Source organism: Pholcus phalangioides, unplaced genomic scaffold (assembly GCF_987345545.1).
Source record: "Pholcus phalangioides strain wild (caught in Gottingen) unplaced genomic scaffold, Ppha-v1.0 ptg000017l_1, whole genome shotgun sequence".
NCBI lineage: Eukaryota > Metazoa > Arthropoda > Arachnida > Araneae > Pholcidae > Pholcus > Pholcus phalangioides.
This window is the reverse complement of record NW_028301610.1, coordinates 21597415-21614061: the sequence shown is the minus strand read 5'-3', so window position 1 is coordinate 21614061 and position 16647 is coordinate 21597415. Positions and strand designations below refer to the sequence as shown.

General features: G+C 35.7%; 1 protein-coding gene across 3 annotated transcripts in view; it reads right to left on the bottom strand.

Moving 5' to 3' along the window:
- Positions 1-14312: 14312 nt before the first annotated feature.
- The window catches only part of LOC149072537 (uncharacterized), a 121537-nt gene continuing 119202 nt past the window's right edge, over positions 14313-16647 (bottom strand). For 2 of the 3 annotated variants that reach the window (XM_089246104.1, XM_089246102.1), the window contains one exon: positions 14313-14478. In XM_089246104.1, the coding sequence (XP_089102230.1) occupies positions 14437-14478 (42 nt within the window). In that variant the 3' untranslated portion in view covers positions 14313-14436. The remainder of the gene's footprint in view (positions 14479-16647) is intronic. The other variant, XM_089246103.1, reaches the window with a different exon arrangement.

Genomic DNA, 16647 nt, shown 5'->3' with positions numbered 1-16647 from the left:
TGATTAATAAAATTGGGAATAATAAAATAAGAGAATAATTGTTCACTTACAGCCCAGGCGGGATTTTTGGGCAAAATGGGAGGAAAATTGAATTTTCTTTTTCCACAATTTCAAAATATGTAACTTAAACATGTATGTACAACAGGGTGGGTTGAAAAAAAATGAAGTTTCATTTTCAAATTGCTATAGTGAGGAAAAGTTGCCTCTTTTAATAAGAAGAAAAACAACATAAAAAATTTTAAGATCAGTTGATATCTTCCGGTCGCGCATAGTACTTGAAGATTATGAAAATTGAACATTTTTCTTAATTTTTTAATATTACTTAAAATTTTACGATCGACATGCAAAAGTTTGTCATGCTTATTTTATGGTTCAATAAAGTAAAATAAATTAAAACATCATTGATATTTCAATGTTTATCAGTCGCTCAATGTGTTCGAAAAACTGGAATTGACTAAATTTTTGCAAGTTTCATTGTGCAGAAGTTAGACTTTAAACGTGAACACTTGGAAAAGAAACAATAGAAGAAACTGTAAACCAGTAAATTCTAGTCAATTTTGGTAACTATAATGTAAAGTACATACACTCTCCTACTTTGAATGGTTGATTGGATAGAGTGTAGGTGAAACTCAATGTGCAGCCACCTCTTCATGGTAAATTCTGGGTCATTTTGTTCTGACAAAGCATGCAAAGAGCTGTACAATGAAACTTGCAAAAATTTTGTCAATTCCAGTTTTTCGAACACATTGTGCGACCGATAAACATTGCAATATCAATGATGTTTTAATTTATTTTACTTTATTGAACCATAAAATAAGCATAAGAAACTTTTGCACATCGATCATCAAATTTTAAGTAATATGAAAAAAATTTATGAAAAATGTTCAATTTTTTCAATTTTCATAAACTTCAAGTACGATGCAAGATGTCAATCGATTTTAAATTTTTTTACGTCATTTTTCTTTTTATTAAAGGAGGCTACTTTTCCGCACTATAGCGATTTCCAAATAAAAATTTTTTTTTTGACCCACCTAATGCACATCCTTTATGTGTACATCTTATATTATGTCTAAGTATACATTTTTGGTGAATGTTAAACTATGTATTTGATCAATAAAATTGACCATGATTATAAGTAAGGGAATACTTGTTCACACACAAACACACCCACTTCAGTGTAATTATATCTGAACTTTGAGTTGTATGCAGAACTGCAGCAAGAAAATTGTTTGTGGTGAAACAAATGAATTTGGAGATATTGAAAATTCTGAGAAATCAGAATGGTGCCTGAATTTTTTTTTTTTCCAAATTTTTCAGACCCCGCAGAAAATGTAACCAAAAGTGTCCTGATAAATCAAAAATAAAACCTTTCAGCTGTGTAACCAGAACCACAGTTTTTTTTTTATGTAATTGAACCCAAACTTTCAGGAGCTAAAGTCTCTCATGCTTCTTTTTTTCTTAAATTCCTCACTGTTAAAGAATATCCCTACTTCATTAAATTAAATTCTGAAATATTTTTAAAGGAGCAGTGATAATTAAAAAATGATCTGGCTAAGAGGAGGAGATAAGTCATTCTGAGGATTCATTACTCTGGAGGTGTTTTCCACTTGTCCAAATTAGCCATTTTTGGGAACTTAAAACCACAGAATAACTTGAATTATCATTCAACATAAATGTCAATAACATTATTATATATTAATTTCACTTTATACAAGAAACCTGTCATGTATAGCAACAGACCTACAGAATGCCTTCATCTGGCTGATGATTTTAACAGGCAAATTTTCTGGGTCGGGCTTATATTACCAGCATATTGAAAAATCAAGCTAAGGCTTATTTTCTGCTTAGGTGTTATTTTCACATAAGAAAAACTATACTTTTTGTTCTGTTTCAATTGAAGATGTTCGTTGCCAATGTTCAGTTTAAGAATCCCACAGTTATTTTCTTTTCACTATAAAATAATGTTATTTTTGTCTCTTGATATTTCAGTTATGAAAGTCTGATGTACCTGTATAAAACTTATAAAGTATTGCAAAAACATGTAAATATTTTTTGAATGAAAATTCAGTTTACATACATTGGTTCGCTTCTTCACAGATGCTTCAATTTATTTATACAAAGATTTGTGTGTGTGAAAAATTATTGTGTATTATAAATAAATTTCTGTAGGTATGCTTATCACATATATCAGGTATATTTTTTAAACGAAGGTCCATGGTTACAATTTTCTGTTTGTGATTTCTTGTAAAATATTTTAATATGTGGATCTCATACCTAAATGCTTACATAAAAAAGGTAGAAGAATTATAAAAAGGGTGTTTGTGATTCCAAGAAATTATTTATCATCACATTTTTGTTCCTAAAAAATCATTAAAAAATATTTCAAAATATACATATTCTAAACACTACACTATGCAGCAATTTTTGGAATACATAAACTAAGCTCAAACTAAAATTTTAACCTGAAAGTAACACATTTTCTTCGAAAACAAACAACATTCCCTAAAAAAACCCATTTTCCCCCAAAAAACCCGGGTTTTTTAGGCTAAAAAACCCAGCCTGGGGGGGGGGGAAATGGGTATCTACACAGGGAGCAAATTTGACAACCCTGTCTTAAACATGTATAGAATTATTTTTTAATCATAATACTTGAATGATTAACACATTTCTTTTCAGTGTCTCTACCAAATACTAAAAGTAGAATTTGGTGACTTTTCTGTGACCTTTTCAGGGTTCATACAAAATTTTCAAAATGAAAAGTAAGGAGTTTTTAAGGACTTTTTAAGGAGTTTCAAGCGGTTTTTAAGGAGTCATGGCAAACTTCATAACTTACAAGTTTTACGGCAAAAAAGGGGCGGGGCACATATGCAAATTTATTTTTAATTTGCAAACAAACTTTCCCTCTTCTCAAAAATATAGATGTAGAAGTGGTTCAAAAATTACAAGTTTTGATTTGTTACCCAGCATCATAAGAATTCATAAAATAATCAATCCACATACATGCTTTCTGTCGTCACCAAAGTGTTCTAAAACCTTCAAGTATTAGTCAAAAATATAACTCATAACAGCATCACATAAATTATAAAAATTCTAAAAGTGATATTCATTCCCCCTCCAATTATTCAAAATAAAAACCACAACTAACAAAGATTTTACTTACAAAATTATTTATATTTGCAGCAACTCTAGGCACACACACACTTCCAGCACAACTTCCTTGATAGTAAATTGCCCATAGATGGTAATAGACCCTAGTTGTGCTTGGTTTGAAAGAAAGCCTCCCCCCCACCCCCGGAAATCACTCTCAAACAATCTGGGAATGTGCCGCGGGCCGCTCAATTGAAGTAAGAATTTGCCACGAGCCACTTGAGACAGGCCACATTTAGGCCATGTGTTGAGTACATGTATGCTTTAAATAAGGGGCTGTTCAAGTATTACGACAGCAAATTTTCAACAATTTTTGACTCTTCCCCTCTTGTCAGAAAAAGTCAGCAAAACTCTCACCCTCCCCCTGTCAGCGCTCTGCCCCCTTCCTCCTAACGCTTATTGGTGGAATCTGAATCTGAATTGGGGGCTTCCCCCCAGATGATCAAAAATTTATTTTTTTAATCCACAAAATATTTTTGTATTTGAAGGCTAAGAACCCAAAATTGCTCAAAAAATTCATTGCGACCCTACCTCTCTAAGCCCTTGACCCGTGGTAAGCATTCCGCCTGTGTGGACCAAATGTGGCCTGTCCCTAAATCTATTTTTGTAACAATGAACCAAGTGACACATTTACAGATCGCTTAAGTGACTCGTGGCACAATTCCAGACCATTTAAGCGATCTGTGGCACATTAAGTGATCCCTTGAGTGACATGTGACAAAGTTTTAGAGCATTGGTCCTGCCACCAGTGCGGTTCTACATCACTCAAGTTATCCGCGGCACATTCCCAGATTACTTAAGTGATCTGCGGCATAATCACGGATCACTTATATGACGCGCGGCACAGCTCCAGAGCATTTGGATCCGCTAAGTATTTGAAGATCACTAGAGTGGCTCTGTAGGGGACTCAATAGGGAGAATGTTAGTTCAGGTGCCCACAAACTAGCGAAAAGTTTTACTCGTTTTTCGCGCACCGAGTAAGACGCCATTAAGAATATTTCATATTTTTTATAAAGGGTGGTTGATGACGTAAGAATCATCCAACCCCCCCCCCCTCCACGTCAGCAAGTCAGCAAATCGAAAATCCCCCATCCATGTTGACGTAATACTTGAATGACCCCTAACATAAAGATACCCGAAAGTTATTTTCTGAAGCTAAAAAAAGTGGGTTCAGTAATAGCGGCTGATCGGCTCGTCCCCCCCCCCCCTGTAAAACCAGACGTGGCTCGGGCTGTCACTTTTAAAAGCCGGTTTTCTATGCCGCGCGCAACGTGAATCACCCAGCGCGACACGCCGTCTATTCATCAATATGAAAAGCAGTACGACTGTTTTCCTACAGAGCGCAATACGGCTCACGACAGCGCTTTACGTCAGGCGTGATTGGCAGACTGCTTCTGGAGGAGTTAAGCGTCGTGTGCCGCGTGTTTCAGCGATCTTCCCTTTAAACCGGAGCATGCAGCCGATAGAGTATATGACGTCAGGGTCATATACTATATAGCCGTCCTGAGCCGATGCGCCACGCTTGGAAAACGCAAATGCGTAACGTCATTATGTAACTCATTTCTTTTCAGCAGCGAGTTGTAATGTGAATAAAACACGTCAAAAAAAACTGCGGAAAGCAATGACATTTCGCGGTTTCTCGGAATTTTCGTAGTGAGATATTGGCTGTAAGCAAATGGGAAGGAGGGATAAAATAGGAATAGTAGGAGAGAATTGCAGTAAAAAAAAGACTATTGCGGCGAAATTAGGAAAATAGGAAAAATAGGAAAGCTGCGAGGTCTGCACGCAATATACTGCGTAATATAGGAGGTTCGAGACATCGTTTCGCCGCATTTAGTAAAAACTTTCTCACCACTGGGCATGGGGGAATTTTCGGCTACTGGTTCAGCGGAGTGATGTCGTTCTACGGACCATCGATTTCCAACGCTGACCAATTTGCGACATATTCAGGAAAACACGTCAAAACTAGCGATTCGGTAAAAAATCGTATTTTTAGAAGCAAAAGCGTATAATCGTATTAATTTACTAAATACGACAAAATCGTACCGGTTGGCAGGTATGCACAACCATTGGATGTTCCAATACCATCCCCTGCTTTCACATTTCCTATTATAAAGGGAGAGAGCGTTTTTTTTTCTCTTTTCTTCCTCCTTATATTCGGGGGAAGCTTCCTCTTATTTTTCTAGGCAACGCTTGCTATTCATCACCATGGGGAATGCCTATTCTAAGAAAGATCATCCCTTCAGAGAGAGAGAAAAAAAAAAAGACTTTTTCAGGCGTGGCTGCAAAAAGTAAGGAGTTATAAGGGCCCTTCCAGAAGGAAATGAAAAGTTAGGAGTATTTAAGGAGTTTGTAAGGATGTGCGAACCCTGCTTTTCTCATTCGACAAAATGAGCCATGCTGGACTGTTTTCTTATATCAGTAATTGATCGAATAGTATACCATTGTAGGCCTTTTGCTCTTTGCGGCGAGACTTTTTAATAGGAAGATCGGCTCACATTTGTGCCATGAAGTTGGGAGAACCACAAAAAACCAACTTTAGTGGACCACCAGTGTGGCGACGGTAGGGTTTGAAACCGGGTCCTCGCGATGTGAATCCGTCACTATGACCAGTCTACCATCACAGCGGCAAAGTAAAATACTGCAGGAAAAGCAAAGACTTCAATTTCTTTTTGAAATTTAAAAAAAAAAAAAAAAAATTGATGATGAGTTCCAATCATAAAGAAACTCCAAAAAAGTGGTGCCTTGAAGAAAGCTGACACTGGCCTAGTGTGCCAATGGATACATGAAGCGTGGAATTCTGTTTCCGCCGAAATTATCATCCGATCCTTCAAAAAGTGTTGCATCAGCAATGCGATGGACGGAACTGAAGAAGATATCCTCTTTGAAAGTGACAATGGCGATGACAGCCCAGATGAGGATAAAAATGAAGATGCCACACCCCCTATGATGATCTGATGGATTACGATTGGAGACTCAGAAGAAAGGGATTAAAAAGTTCAAATCATTTTCTTATTGTAAATTTCCGCAAGCTATTAATTTTGCATGAAAATATAAGAATTCTTTTTCTCTAAAATGCATGGTTTTTTTGGGGTTAGCTGCTTATACATGGGTTTTCAATTTATTGTGATTTTGGTGGCCCTGAAGAGGGGGGAGGGGTCGGCTTATACACGAGTATATACAGCATTTATATATATTTTTAATCAATTACCAGAAAAATTTCAAATTTCGTCCCTGTTCAGGATAGTTTAGTTTGGGAACGAGAAAATATTTTTTGGGACTTCTTTCCCCTTCTCCTTCCTTGCATGAAATATCTTTTATACACATAACTTACTTGAAGGACTACTAGGGGCTCTTGGTGTGCTACTCACTCGCTTCCACACTTTTCTGGTCAATCTTACAGTCGTTCACTGACCTGGTCACTCCTATGCTTAGAAACTCTCAAAATCAATCTTTTGGTCATTCACTGCTCTGTGGTCCTCCCCCCCCTCTAAAAATTCTCTTCTCATCTGGGGGAAAAAAGTCAGAAGGCACATTTCATGAAAGAATAAAATTTTTTCTTTCTCTGAGCGAGCGTCTCGATGCTCACTAATGGTGCCCCCCCCCCATCCTGGACATAGGTCGCCCTAGACTGAGTACTTTGGTGGGCAAATTTATAGTGTAAAAAAAAATATTTGTCCCGAGACCATGCTATCATTGTGTGTGTGTGTGAGGGGGATGTCATGGAGACTCACTTAAATCATTGAGAGTAGATACTTGATTTCGTATTCAGGAGACATTCACCGACACAACTCAGTTGAACCACCTATGAACATTGGCACAGATAAGACTAGAAACTCTGGAGGGGGGGGGGCACGATGTCACTTCAATGCATTCCTATGTGAAAACTCCTGTGCGTATATTTCTATGTACATTAAACATGTAGCCGACTTATTTAAAGTCGGCTACATATGCACAATTTTCTCGAGGGAGGGCTTTTCATTTTTTTTTCTTCTAAAGAGAGGTTAGAACCAGGGCTGTCTTAAGAGCATCATGGTCCCCCGGGTCAAGGGATTTTTCCGAGGCCCTACCTGAGAACCCATTTCTTGAGGCACCCGGGTAGGCCCATGCGTTAAGACGGCACTAGGTGCAATGAATATTTATTTTGCACCGGCGAAATGTATATATTAGGCCTGGGAATAGATTACAATTTTTGATAAGTTAATCAGGAATGTTTACTGGAATATTTTGAAATTCTAACCATTCTTAACAAATGCAGTATTGGTAACTTTGTAATATTAATTGATGCTATAAGAAATATTTTATTCATTTCACGTGCATTCGCTAGCTGTAAACAAATATAGGAATAGATGAAGTATTAAGCAGTCGAGGCTTCCCGCTCATTGAAAGAGAAATTTGATATACTGAACATATTTATCAAATCTTGGGTGGAGATATGCCTCTCGCTGATCTAACATACATGCATACATATAAATTGGCATCGTCATATTATTCACTTGGATCTTGTAGTTTTTTTAGAAAATCGGTTATTTTTAGGTTAGTCACTGATTCCAGGGGTGGGAAGTGACTAAGTCCACTTTGGAGCAGCAAGATTCAGGATTTGGAGCAGCAAAATTCAGGAATCGGAGCAGTTTTGGAGCAGCAAATTCAGGATTTGGAGCAGTAAAATATGGGATTCGGAGCAGATATTTATAAATTAGAACAGTGAAATTAACAAGAATATTTTCGTTAACCCTCAACCCTTTTCAAAATAAAACTGCACTGTCTTTTGATATCAAACTTCTTTTCGTCAGCTTGATTTTTGTTTTTGGTGTTTTAGGCTTCTGACACCTTGTTTGAAAGAGCGGCTGTCATAAAATTTTTTACACCAGTCTATTTAAGATGATTTTTGCTTACTGAGGGCACTATTTGCTGCCTTGAACAGCAGCACTTCAAATGAGCTAAAACATTTTTATAAGTTTTCAATTTTTTTATACTTGGAAAGATTTTGTTGCAAAATGGGAGAGAATTTCGGAAGAATCAACACAATGTTTGGCGATTCAGCACTCATTATCTGGCGAGATTGGCTACCCGACACTCGTTATTTGGCAAAATTGGCGATCTGACACTCGTTATTTGGCAATATTGACGATTTAACGCTCGTTATTCGCCAAAGTTTCTAAACTAACATTTGTAATTTGGCGGACATGCGCTTTTTACTCCCGGAATGAAATTTTTTTTCACGAAACATCAGGATTTAACACAATGACGATCGACTACAGTAATTTCTGCTGCTTCCAGTGGCGACTTTTTTTTTAAACGGAAACACTCGCATTTGCACTTTGACGCTGAAAGACATTGCAAACCATCTTCAGTTTGACGATCACGGACAATATCGGGGTTTCACGATGGAAAGCCCGATGAGGGGCCGATAATTTAAGGCAATAGTTTAGGTATAGTGGAATAAAACACGCTCTTCTCGGAAAGAATCGTTTCATAGCAAGCAGGAGCAAAATTTTTTTTCCGCCCTTTCCGAAATTCCGGGCATACTGAAGCAAAATTCGCTATTTGGCGCAGAAAAATACGAAAATACACTATTGGAGCAGGATGGCGCAAGATATTAGTTTTGCAGCAGTGCGGCGCAATTGGCGCAGAGTTCCCACTACTGCTGATTCCGAAACTACTTTCAATCTTCATGGTGTTGCTTGTTTCCTTTAGAAAACTGTGGGGAATTGTCTAAAAGAGGGTGTTTGGATGACCTACTAGGAACTTCCCGAACACATGAAAACTGCTTTTCACCATGGAGGTAGTAAATTTCGGGCTTGTCTTCTAAACACCCGCCAGACTCAATTTGAAAATTAGTTTTTCATCCATTTCTGCTCAATCAATTTGTATTCATTCTCCATGATGAAAAATTGGATCAAAATATTGATTAAAATAATTTTCAACATGTGGTCACTTATCTAAAATATTATGTACAGAAACATAATTTAACCCTTTACATAAAGACGATACTTTAAAATACCACGTTCGATTATTTGTTTTGTCTTTAATTAGAACTGAAATGACCTACCAAATAATTTACATGATAAACAGTTATTATCATCATTACATTTACACATTTATTTTAATTTATTATAATTTGCTTCTCATTCTACTTTTCATAATGTCAGATATGATGGGTGAAGCGATTTTCGACTGACGGTGAATGCTTGAACTAATCATTTGAGCAACGCTTTGTTAAAAAAATTTGATTAATTTTCATACAAATTTTTTATATGAAAATCAAAACTGATTGATACCAATCCACAGAACTTGAATGAGAACTTAGCAGCTGAGCTACACTAATTCCATTCTTATGTGCGGCATAGATTCAATGGAACAAATACTGTAAAAACAAAATTCACTCACAATCGGAACTATATAAAATACTTGTAGAAGACAATATTGAGTGAGCTTTTCCGAATGTTGAAACCGGTTTCGGGACATTTTTAACATTGATGATTACGAATTGCTCTGCCGAGTGTTAATTTTCTCAATTAAAAATCTTAACAATTATGCAACAAGGTAGGCTCGATGCTCTATCTTTACTGTGCATAGAAACAGATGTGTTGCAGAGCATTGGTTTCGAAGACTTAATCAAGGATTTTGCGCCAAAGAAAAGAAAACATTTCAATAAATAAAGTGCATATTTAGAAATATTCATATTACAAATTTTGGCTCAGATGTTCATTACTTTGGAAAAAAAAATATTTCATGGTTTGATTAGATTGAACTATTTGAAATGATTGAACTATCATTTCATTGATAGTTCCAATATTGCGTGAAATATATTTTTACTAATATATACCTATGATGGGGGGGGGGGGGACGAGCACCAAAATCACCCGTCTTAGGGCCTTCAAACGTCTTAATCCGGCCCTGGATAGGAGGTTTAGTAGAATTTAGTCTGGCTATTTTTATTACCATTTATTATCTTAATCTATTATCTGGCTTATCTTGTGCACTTTATCCAAGAAATAAACATGTTATCCATCAATATTACTCTGCTGTAAGTCATTGGACTGGAAATGAACTCAAGAAATGGTTATGGGCCCAGAGCCTTGAAAAATCTTGGACATTATGCTGACTGAATCAAGATGGCCGACAGCATGGCTGGCTTAGATATGGAGGATATTGGGAGCAGCATTAGGCAGGTGAAAATCCCTGTGTTTAACGATAACTTCCATACTTGGAGAGAAAGAATTGAATCTCTTCTACAAGTGATTGGATGTAAGAATTCATTAATATCAAATAATTAAGTAAAAAAAAATCAAATAATAAGAAATCCCAGGGCCAGATTAACCATTAAGCAAAATAAGCACGTGCTTAGGGCATCAAGAGAAATTTTTGAATCAGATTTTGAGATTTCTAAAAAATTTAGCTTGAGTTATTTTAACAGCATCATGGGGGTCCTTTAACAAACTGATGGGCTCTCTACCAGCTAAAAATTTCTGCCTACCAATTTGCATACTAACTCACGCAAATTGTAAACAGATCTACTTTTCACGAGATCCTCGGGTTGTTTCCGGGTGAGACCCCCACGCATTAATAAAACAAATCATTATCATTCCCAATCAATAAGATGAATACTAAATCAATAGAAAAAATGACATTTAAGAGTAAGCCAAGTTCTACAGAATGAGGTAGTAAACTAAAAAATGCTCAAATCTTTGAGTCATTAGCAGATCGACTGCATGGTTTCATCTTGAAGTTAATAATAATTACCTGTGTGAGACATTTCGTGCCTCTCTGGCGAATAAGTCCCACCAGTAAAATAACCCTGAAAACTCGCTGCTTTTTTCCCACAGATGAAATGCATCAAAAATTGTCTTCTGGCAGTACAGGGGTTAGGGAGCTAGCCTCTGATTGTGCACGTCTGGGTTCGAATCCCTGTTCTTCGGTGTCTGCTAACACTAAAAAATTTGTGGACAGATATTACAGAAATCTTAGGAGTAAGTGAGAATCACGTAAAAAAAATCACTGGTTTCTCTGTGAATCACTGTCCAGTACGCTCAAGTTTGAAATTTTGCATAAAAACATTAATTTTCTTTAATTTTTTTTTCATCCGCATGAGCTACACAACCTAGAGAAAAGCTACCCTTTTATGGTTTGATCTAGAACTCCTAGAATATAGGTATAAAAAAGCTTTAATTCGATTTACTGTAAAATTAAAAGAAATGTTAATAAATTGCAACTTGAAAATGCATCTGAAAGAACAGGTACCCAATGATAATGGTTCACCAAAAATAATGTAATATCAGCCATGCCAAGATTCAGTGGTTGCGTTAGAAGCCTTTTTGTGAAATCGTAACAAGCAGTCAATGGGAGAAATATCTTTTTTCAAAATATTTGAAAAATTTAAAGTCTAAAAATTTATGGTCCATCTTTTTGGAAATGTGAAAGAAGAATTCCAAAATCTTTCAAAGATGTCTGAAAAATAATAAACAAAAATGATCCAAGAGCATTGGCGTGTGCAAAGCCCCCCCCCCCCCCCCAGCCGAGATAGTGCTATGTTACAGGAAAAAACGTAAACCCCCCCCCCCCCCGAGAAGAAAAAAAACAAGGAGTGTTTAATTTTTTTATGTCTGTGTGTGCTTAGAAATATTGAAATCATAGATTAGTTTTACTTCTGCAATATAAAATTTCATTAAATGCTTCTTTTTTCTTTATAAATTTGATATCCGGTAATAGGCCTATATACTTTTTCGATACAGGGGGCATCAAAACCATTCAAGTGCTTAGGACCTCCAAGTGTTTTAATCCCTCCCAAGATGATTGAAGCCTTCGCGTACACATAACACAAATTTATTAAACATTTTAGCACAAATTACCAAGACACAACTAAGAATTAGACAAACTAAACATGCTTCTGTGTGTGACTCAGTGAGTGATACAATATAAGAAAAATCTTCGTTAAGAGTTGGGGGGGGGGGAAAGAGAGTTTAGTTTTAGTTGGTCTCAAAACCAAAGATGTTCTTCGTTTTGCGGTAAAAAGTGTCCATCTCAGTACCCCCCCCCCCCTTCCAAGTGACTAACGACACAGTCTGACAACATTTTTGAATCTCACAGGATAGCGCACCTGACTTCCGGGACGCGTGAAGCGGTCTGATGGTTTCGGAAGCACATTAATTTTGGGACACTCTGTATTTGAAATTGTAGTTGTAGTTGTAGCATCCTCATTCACTGTGAATGCAGGTTTGATTCGATCAATACATAAATTTGTTGGTTTTCCATCTCTCAGAACTTTAAAGTTCTTTTCTTTTCTGTTGATCACCGGAAACGGTCCAGAGTAGGATGCTTGAAGCGATGTTCTCAACATCGGCTTAAGAATAATGGGGGAAAAAAACGTGCTTTAAATAAAATTATCCAGGGTTATTGGCTGCTAAGGCTTTTTCCCTGTGCTTTGCACTTTTTTAAGGACGTCATTGACGGAGTAAAAAAAAAAGTGGCACAAACTATTTCGGAAAACACTGGGGTTTTTTTTTCAAGGACTCTCAGAATTCTTAAAAGAAATTTCTTTCAAGGACTTTTCAAGGTTTTCAAGGACCGTACGAACCATGATGTTTGTGAATACAACTTTTGTCATTGCTGATTTTTCGTATTCAACCCCTATAGCTGTTTTGTTTTTAATGGTTAACAAACTTTTTTTTTTTTTAAATTTTTCAAGAACATTCTGACAGTATGATGAGAGCGGACAGTATTCTAGTGAATGAATACTAGAAAAATACACACTTCGTGATTTTTTTTTTCTGTAGTGAACATCAGGCTTACAGATGCTCGACAATTATCCAGCAAAGATTTGCTTCAAACGTCAAAAAGCAGCCAAAAATATTGAATTCGCCCCATAAACTAAAATTTTTTTTCCTCTAAAAAAACAGACAAAAAAACTGATTTTCTGTTATGGACACTTGCTTTTCCAGTAAAAGCTGCATAAAAACCACAACTCTCAGGAGTTTAATAACATTAGAACCCCATAGGGAACAATTTGGATTTCCAAAAAGTCACTCAGTAAAGGGAGTGAAGCGTTACATGGGTGACGTACTAACAAGGTTTGACTTCCTTCATGGGATTCAAACTTTACCCATGTTTTTTGAAATGCTAGTCAATGATCTTTGTTTCACTCTTGTGACATTTCCATTTAAAAGATGAATTTCCTATCATAGTAACCTTTAATGGAACACATATTATTAGGTAGTGCTCGTGAATTTTGTGTAACTGATATTTTTCATGGTTTTTCTAGCGATTTTTTTTTTTTTTTTGTATATCTCAATTTTGCCTTTTTCTCATGTTTTTGACTTCCATAGCTTGTTTCGCAAAAAATGTCAGGGGAAATGGATAATAAAATAATGAATATCTTTGGCTTATCAGAAACATATTTGCTTTTGGGACAATGTGGGGTTTCTCCTTCAGAAAGACTTCACTATTCCATTTACTCTTTCAGTTTGTTCTGTTTCGTTTGTCTGTTCCAATTTTTCACTTGTGTATATTCGGGCCACTTTTATGAGACTTTTTGAAGGGGAAAAACACATACCATTTAAAGATAAACCATCAGAATGTACCTCAAGAATAGAAAATATGGTAAAAATGAAATTTTTTGACTAACAATGAACCAATATAATATTTTTTAAGGAAAAAAAAATTATATTTAGACCACTTTTATTTGATTTTTAGAAGAAACAAAAACCATTTGGTTAAAACCAGCATTGGTTTAAACCAAACAACGAGAGAGTAAAGAAAAGAAAAAAAAAAGGAATAAAATAGCAAATACCATCATCATCTTCAGACATGTCTTCAAGCCCAGATATTTCACATTCGCTACCAAAAGCATCCTCATATTTTTTGAAAAGTTCCTCTATTGGCACTTCACCTGTTAAAATCAGATGATTTTTGAGACAGACAATTTAATCAAAATCTCAATCAGAAACTCAGATTTGTGTGAATGAATATACGTACATATATGAATGTTTCTTGACGTACAGCAATGGGAGCTACTAATTTGTATTTATTTACGCAAAGAAGTTTTTGATAAAACTGAAGGAAAAAATAATGTATAGCTAACAAACTTTTTTAAATCCAAAAATTAAACACATTTTGATCAATTGCAAACTCAGAACAATCTTCACATATCTTAATAACTTACTTTCTTCTTGGAGTTTTATTTCACAAGAATAATCAACGTCTTTTTCTTTTTCTTCTTGCTCTAATAGAGTCTCTTCATCATCTGGTTCATCAGCTTCACTGCTAGGAACTTCAAATTCTTCATCATCTTCATCCTTTTTTCATTCCATTATCCAAATCCTGATTTTTACACTTTAAATACATACAAGTATTATTATAAACAATCTGAATGCTTTATCTCAGAGAGTTAGAATTGATAAAAGAAAATGCATTTGATTTTTGAATAATACATGTGTGAATCTATATAAAATTGATTTCTTTGTCTACCTGTATGTTCCTTATACAAATATACAACTTTAGACTGATCATCCCCAAATTTTACATACATACCAAACAAGGCCCGACGTGAACGATAGGCTACTTTAACACTAGGACAGCGGAGTGGGTCAATTTGACCCAAATCGAACTTCGTTTTCATTTATCTCGAAAACTTAGGCACAGATGTTAAAAAATTTTGTGACTTTTCATGATATCATATGAATATTAACTCACGAAAATTTTATTATCTTCACATTTCGTGTTTCAGGGCTATAAGCACTTATACCTAGAACTGCGGTTTGGGTCATTTTGACCCAACATAATATTCTATAGGAAAAAAGGGGTGTAGAATTTTTGTGGAAGTGGTTACCCTTTCTAAAAGTATTTGTAAATGAAGATAGTGAAGAATAAAGGTCTTTTCAAGGTCAAGGCCAATTCATTGTCAGAGCAAATTATTTTTTTTCTCAATGAAGGGAATGGCACACAAGTGGAGCTAAATAATTTTTTTCCTATGTAAACTTGAATACCTGGAATTCTGACGGGACTCAAGAAAGATTTCGAGAGAGTAAAATCTTAACTCTAAAAAAAACATGTAGTTGAAATTTCTGTAGGCAAAATGATGTCACGGAAAAAGAATAAAATTTTGGCTTGCAACCAAATACGTTTTGCTCGAATTTCCAAACCTTGGGAAGTATCAGCGTCCAACGAATCTCTCTTTCAGAGCACATAATGATGCAACTGATCAAGCCATTTGAGAACAAGGGCAGAAATGCCTCAACGACACCTTTTTTCACTACACTGAAGCTGGATCCAATGCTAAAAGCCAAAAAATATGAGCTTAGTAAAGATGGTAAGACGAAATCGAAGAGCAATATTATCTGACGCAATAAAGATAGTGAAACTGCAGTTTGGATCATAGATGCCACAATGACAATTTATCAAGGAAAGAACGATATAAGTTTTTCATTACTCAGCACACTTCATCTGGCAGTAGTAGCCCCAAAAAGCTTCCACACATAGAAACTATTTCACACTATAATTCAACAAAGTGTAACGATTGTAGTTGTAGCGATCAAATGCCCAAAAAATGTTCGGTGAAGGTGGCATCACAGACATTTTCTACAACATCCTGGATCTCACTATAAAAATATTCCTGTATTTTGTATAGAGCAGTACAGAAGGCGAGCACTATTTTTCGAAAGCAGTTCCTCTAAAATCTTATTGAAGAGCTGCGTTCATCATACGTGTTGACCTTGCGCTGAAGGAAACGTTCGTGCGCTCTTGGTCATGTAACTGTTTGTGAGCGATCAAAACAATAAAATAATGATAGTAGTAAATAAAAATAAACAAGTCTGATGTCAGGTAACATAAAAATGTGGAAACAAAACTTAATTTTTACATGCGATGTGCAACTTCAACATGCGATGAATGTGCAAGAATAATGAAAAAAAATTGCTCCAAACTGCTCATCATCCCCAAAGCAGAATGTTTAGTACTGTTCTGCAACGAGCCCTCGGCTGACTGGAAATGTTCTGCGGTAAAAATCCCCATACATGTAATAGTGCTTTTTGCACTTTTTCTTAAAATTCTTCCAAATTGTTCTGCAGTAGCGATAATTGTTCTGCGACGTGCGTCACAGATTTCGGCACATTCTGCTTTAGGGCTCATCATAAATTCCACTTATCAGTAAGAAATCAATACTTATTTGACAGAATCATATTATAGACATTCTCATACTTAATTTGACACGCTTATTTTACATCTTTGTCATATTATGGGATTACTGAAAAAGTTTTTGTACTGAGCAATGTAAATAATATATACTAAATCTTATTTTTACTGAATTACATCATTTTCTAGCTAATTTTGAAGACTTATTTTATATTCATAAACAAATATAGTTTTCCATTATGAATACGCAATTAAACAACATTGAATAAGAGTAGGGAAAAACCCAGAAACCGAAAATAAATTCCTGTTTTTGCTATGAAACACTGTTCTTTCACAGTTTGGGTCAATTTGACCCAGTCCGCGGTTCTAGGT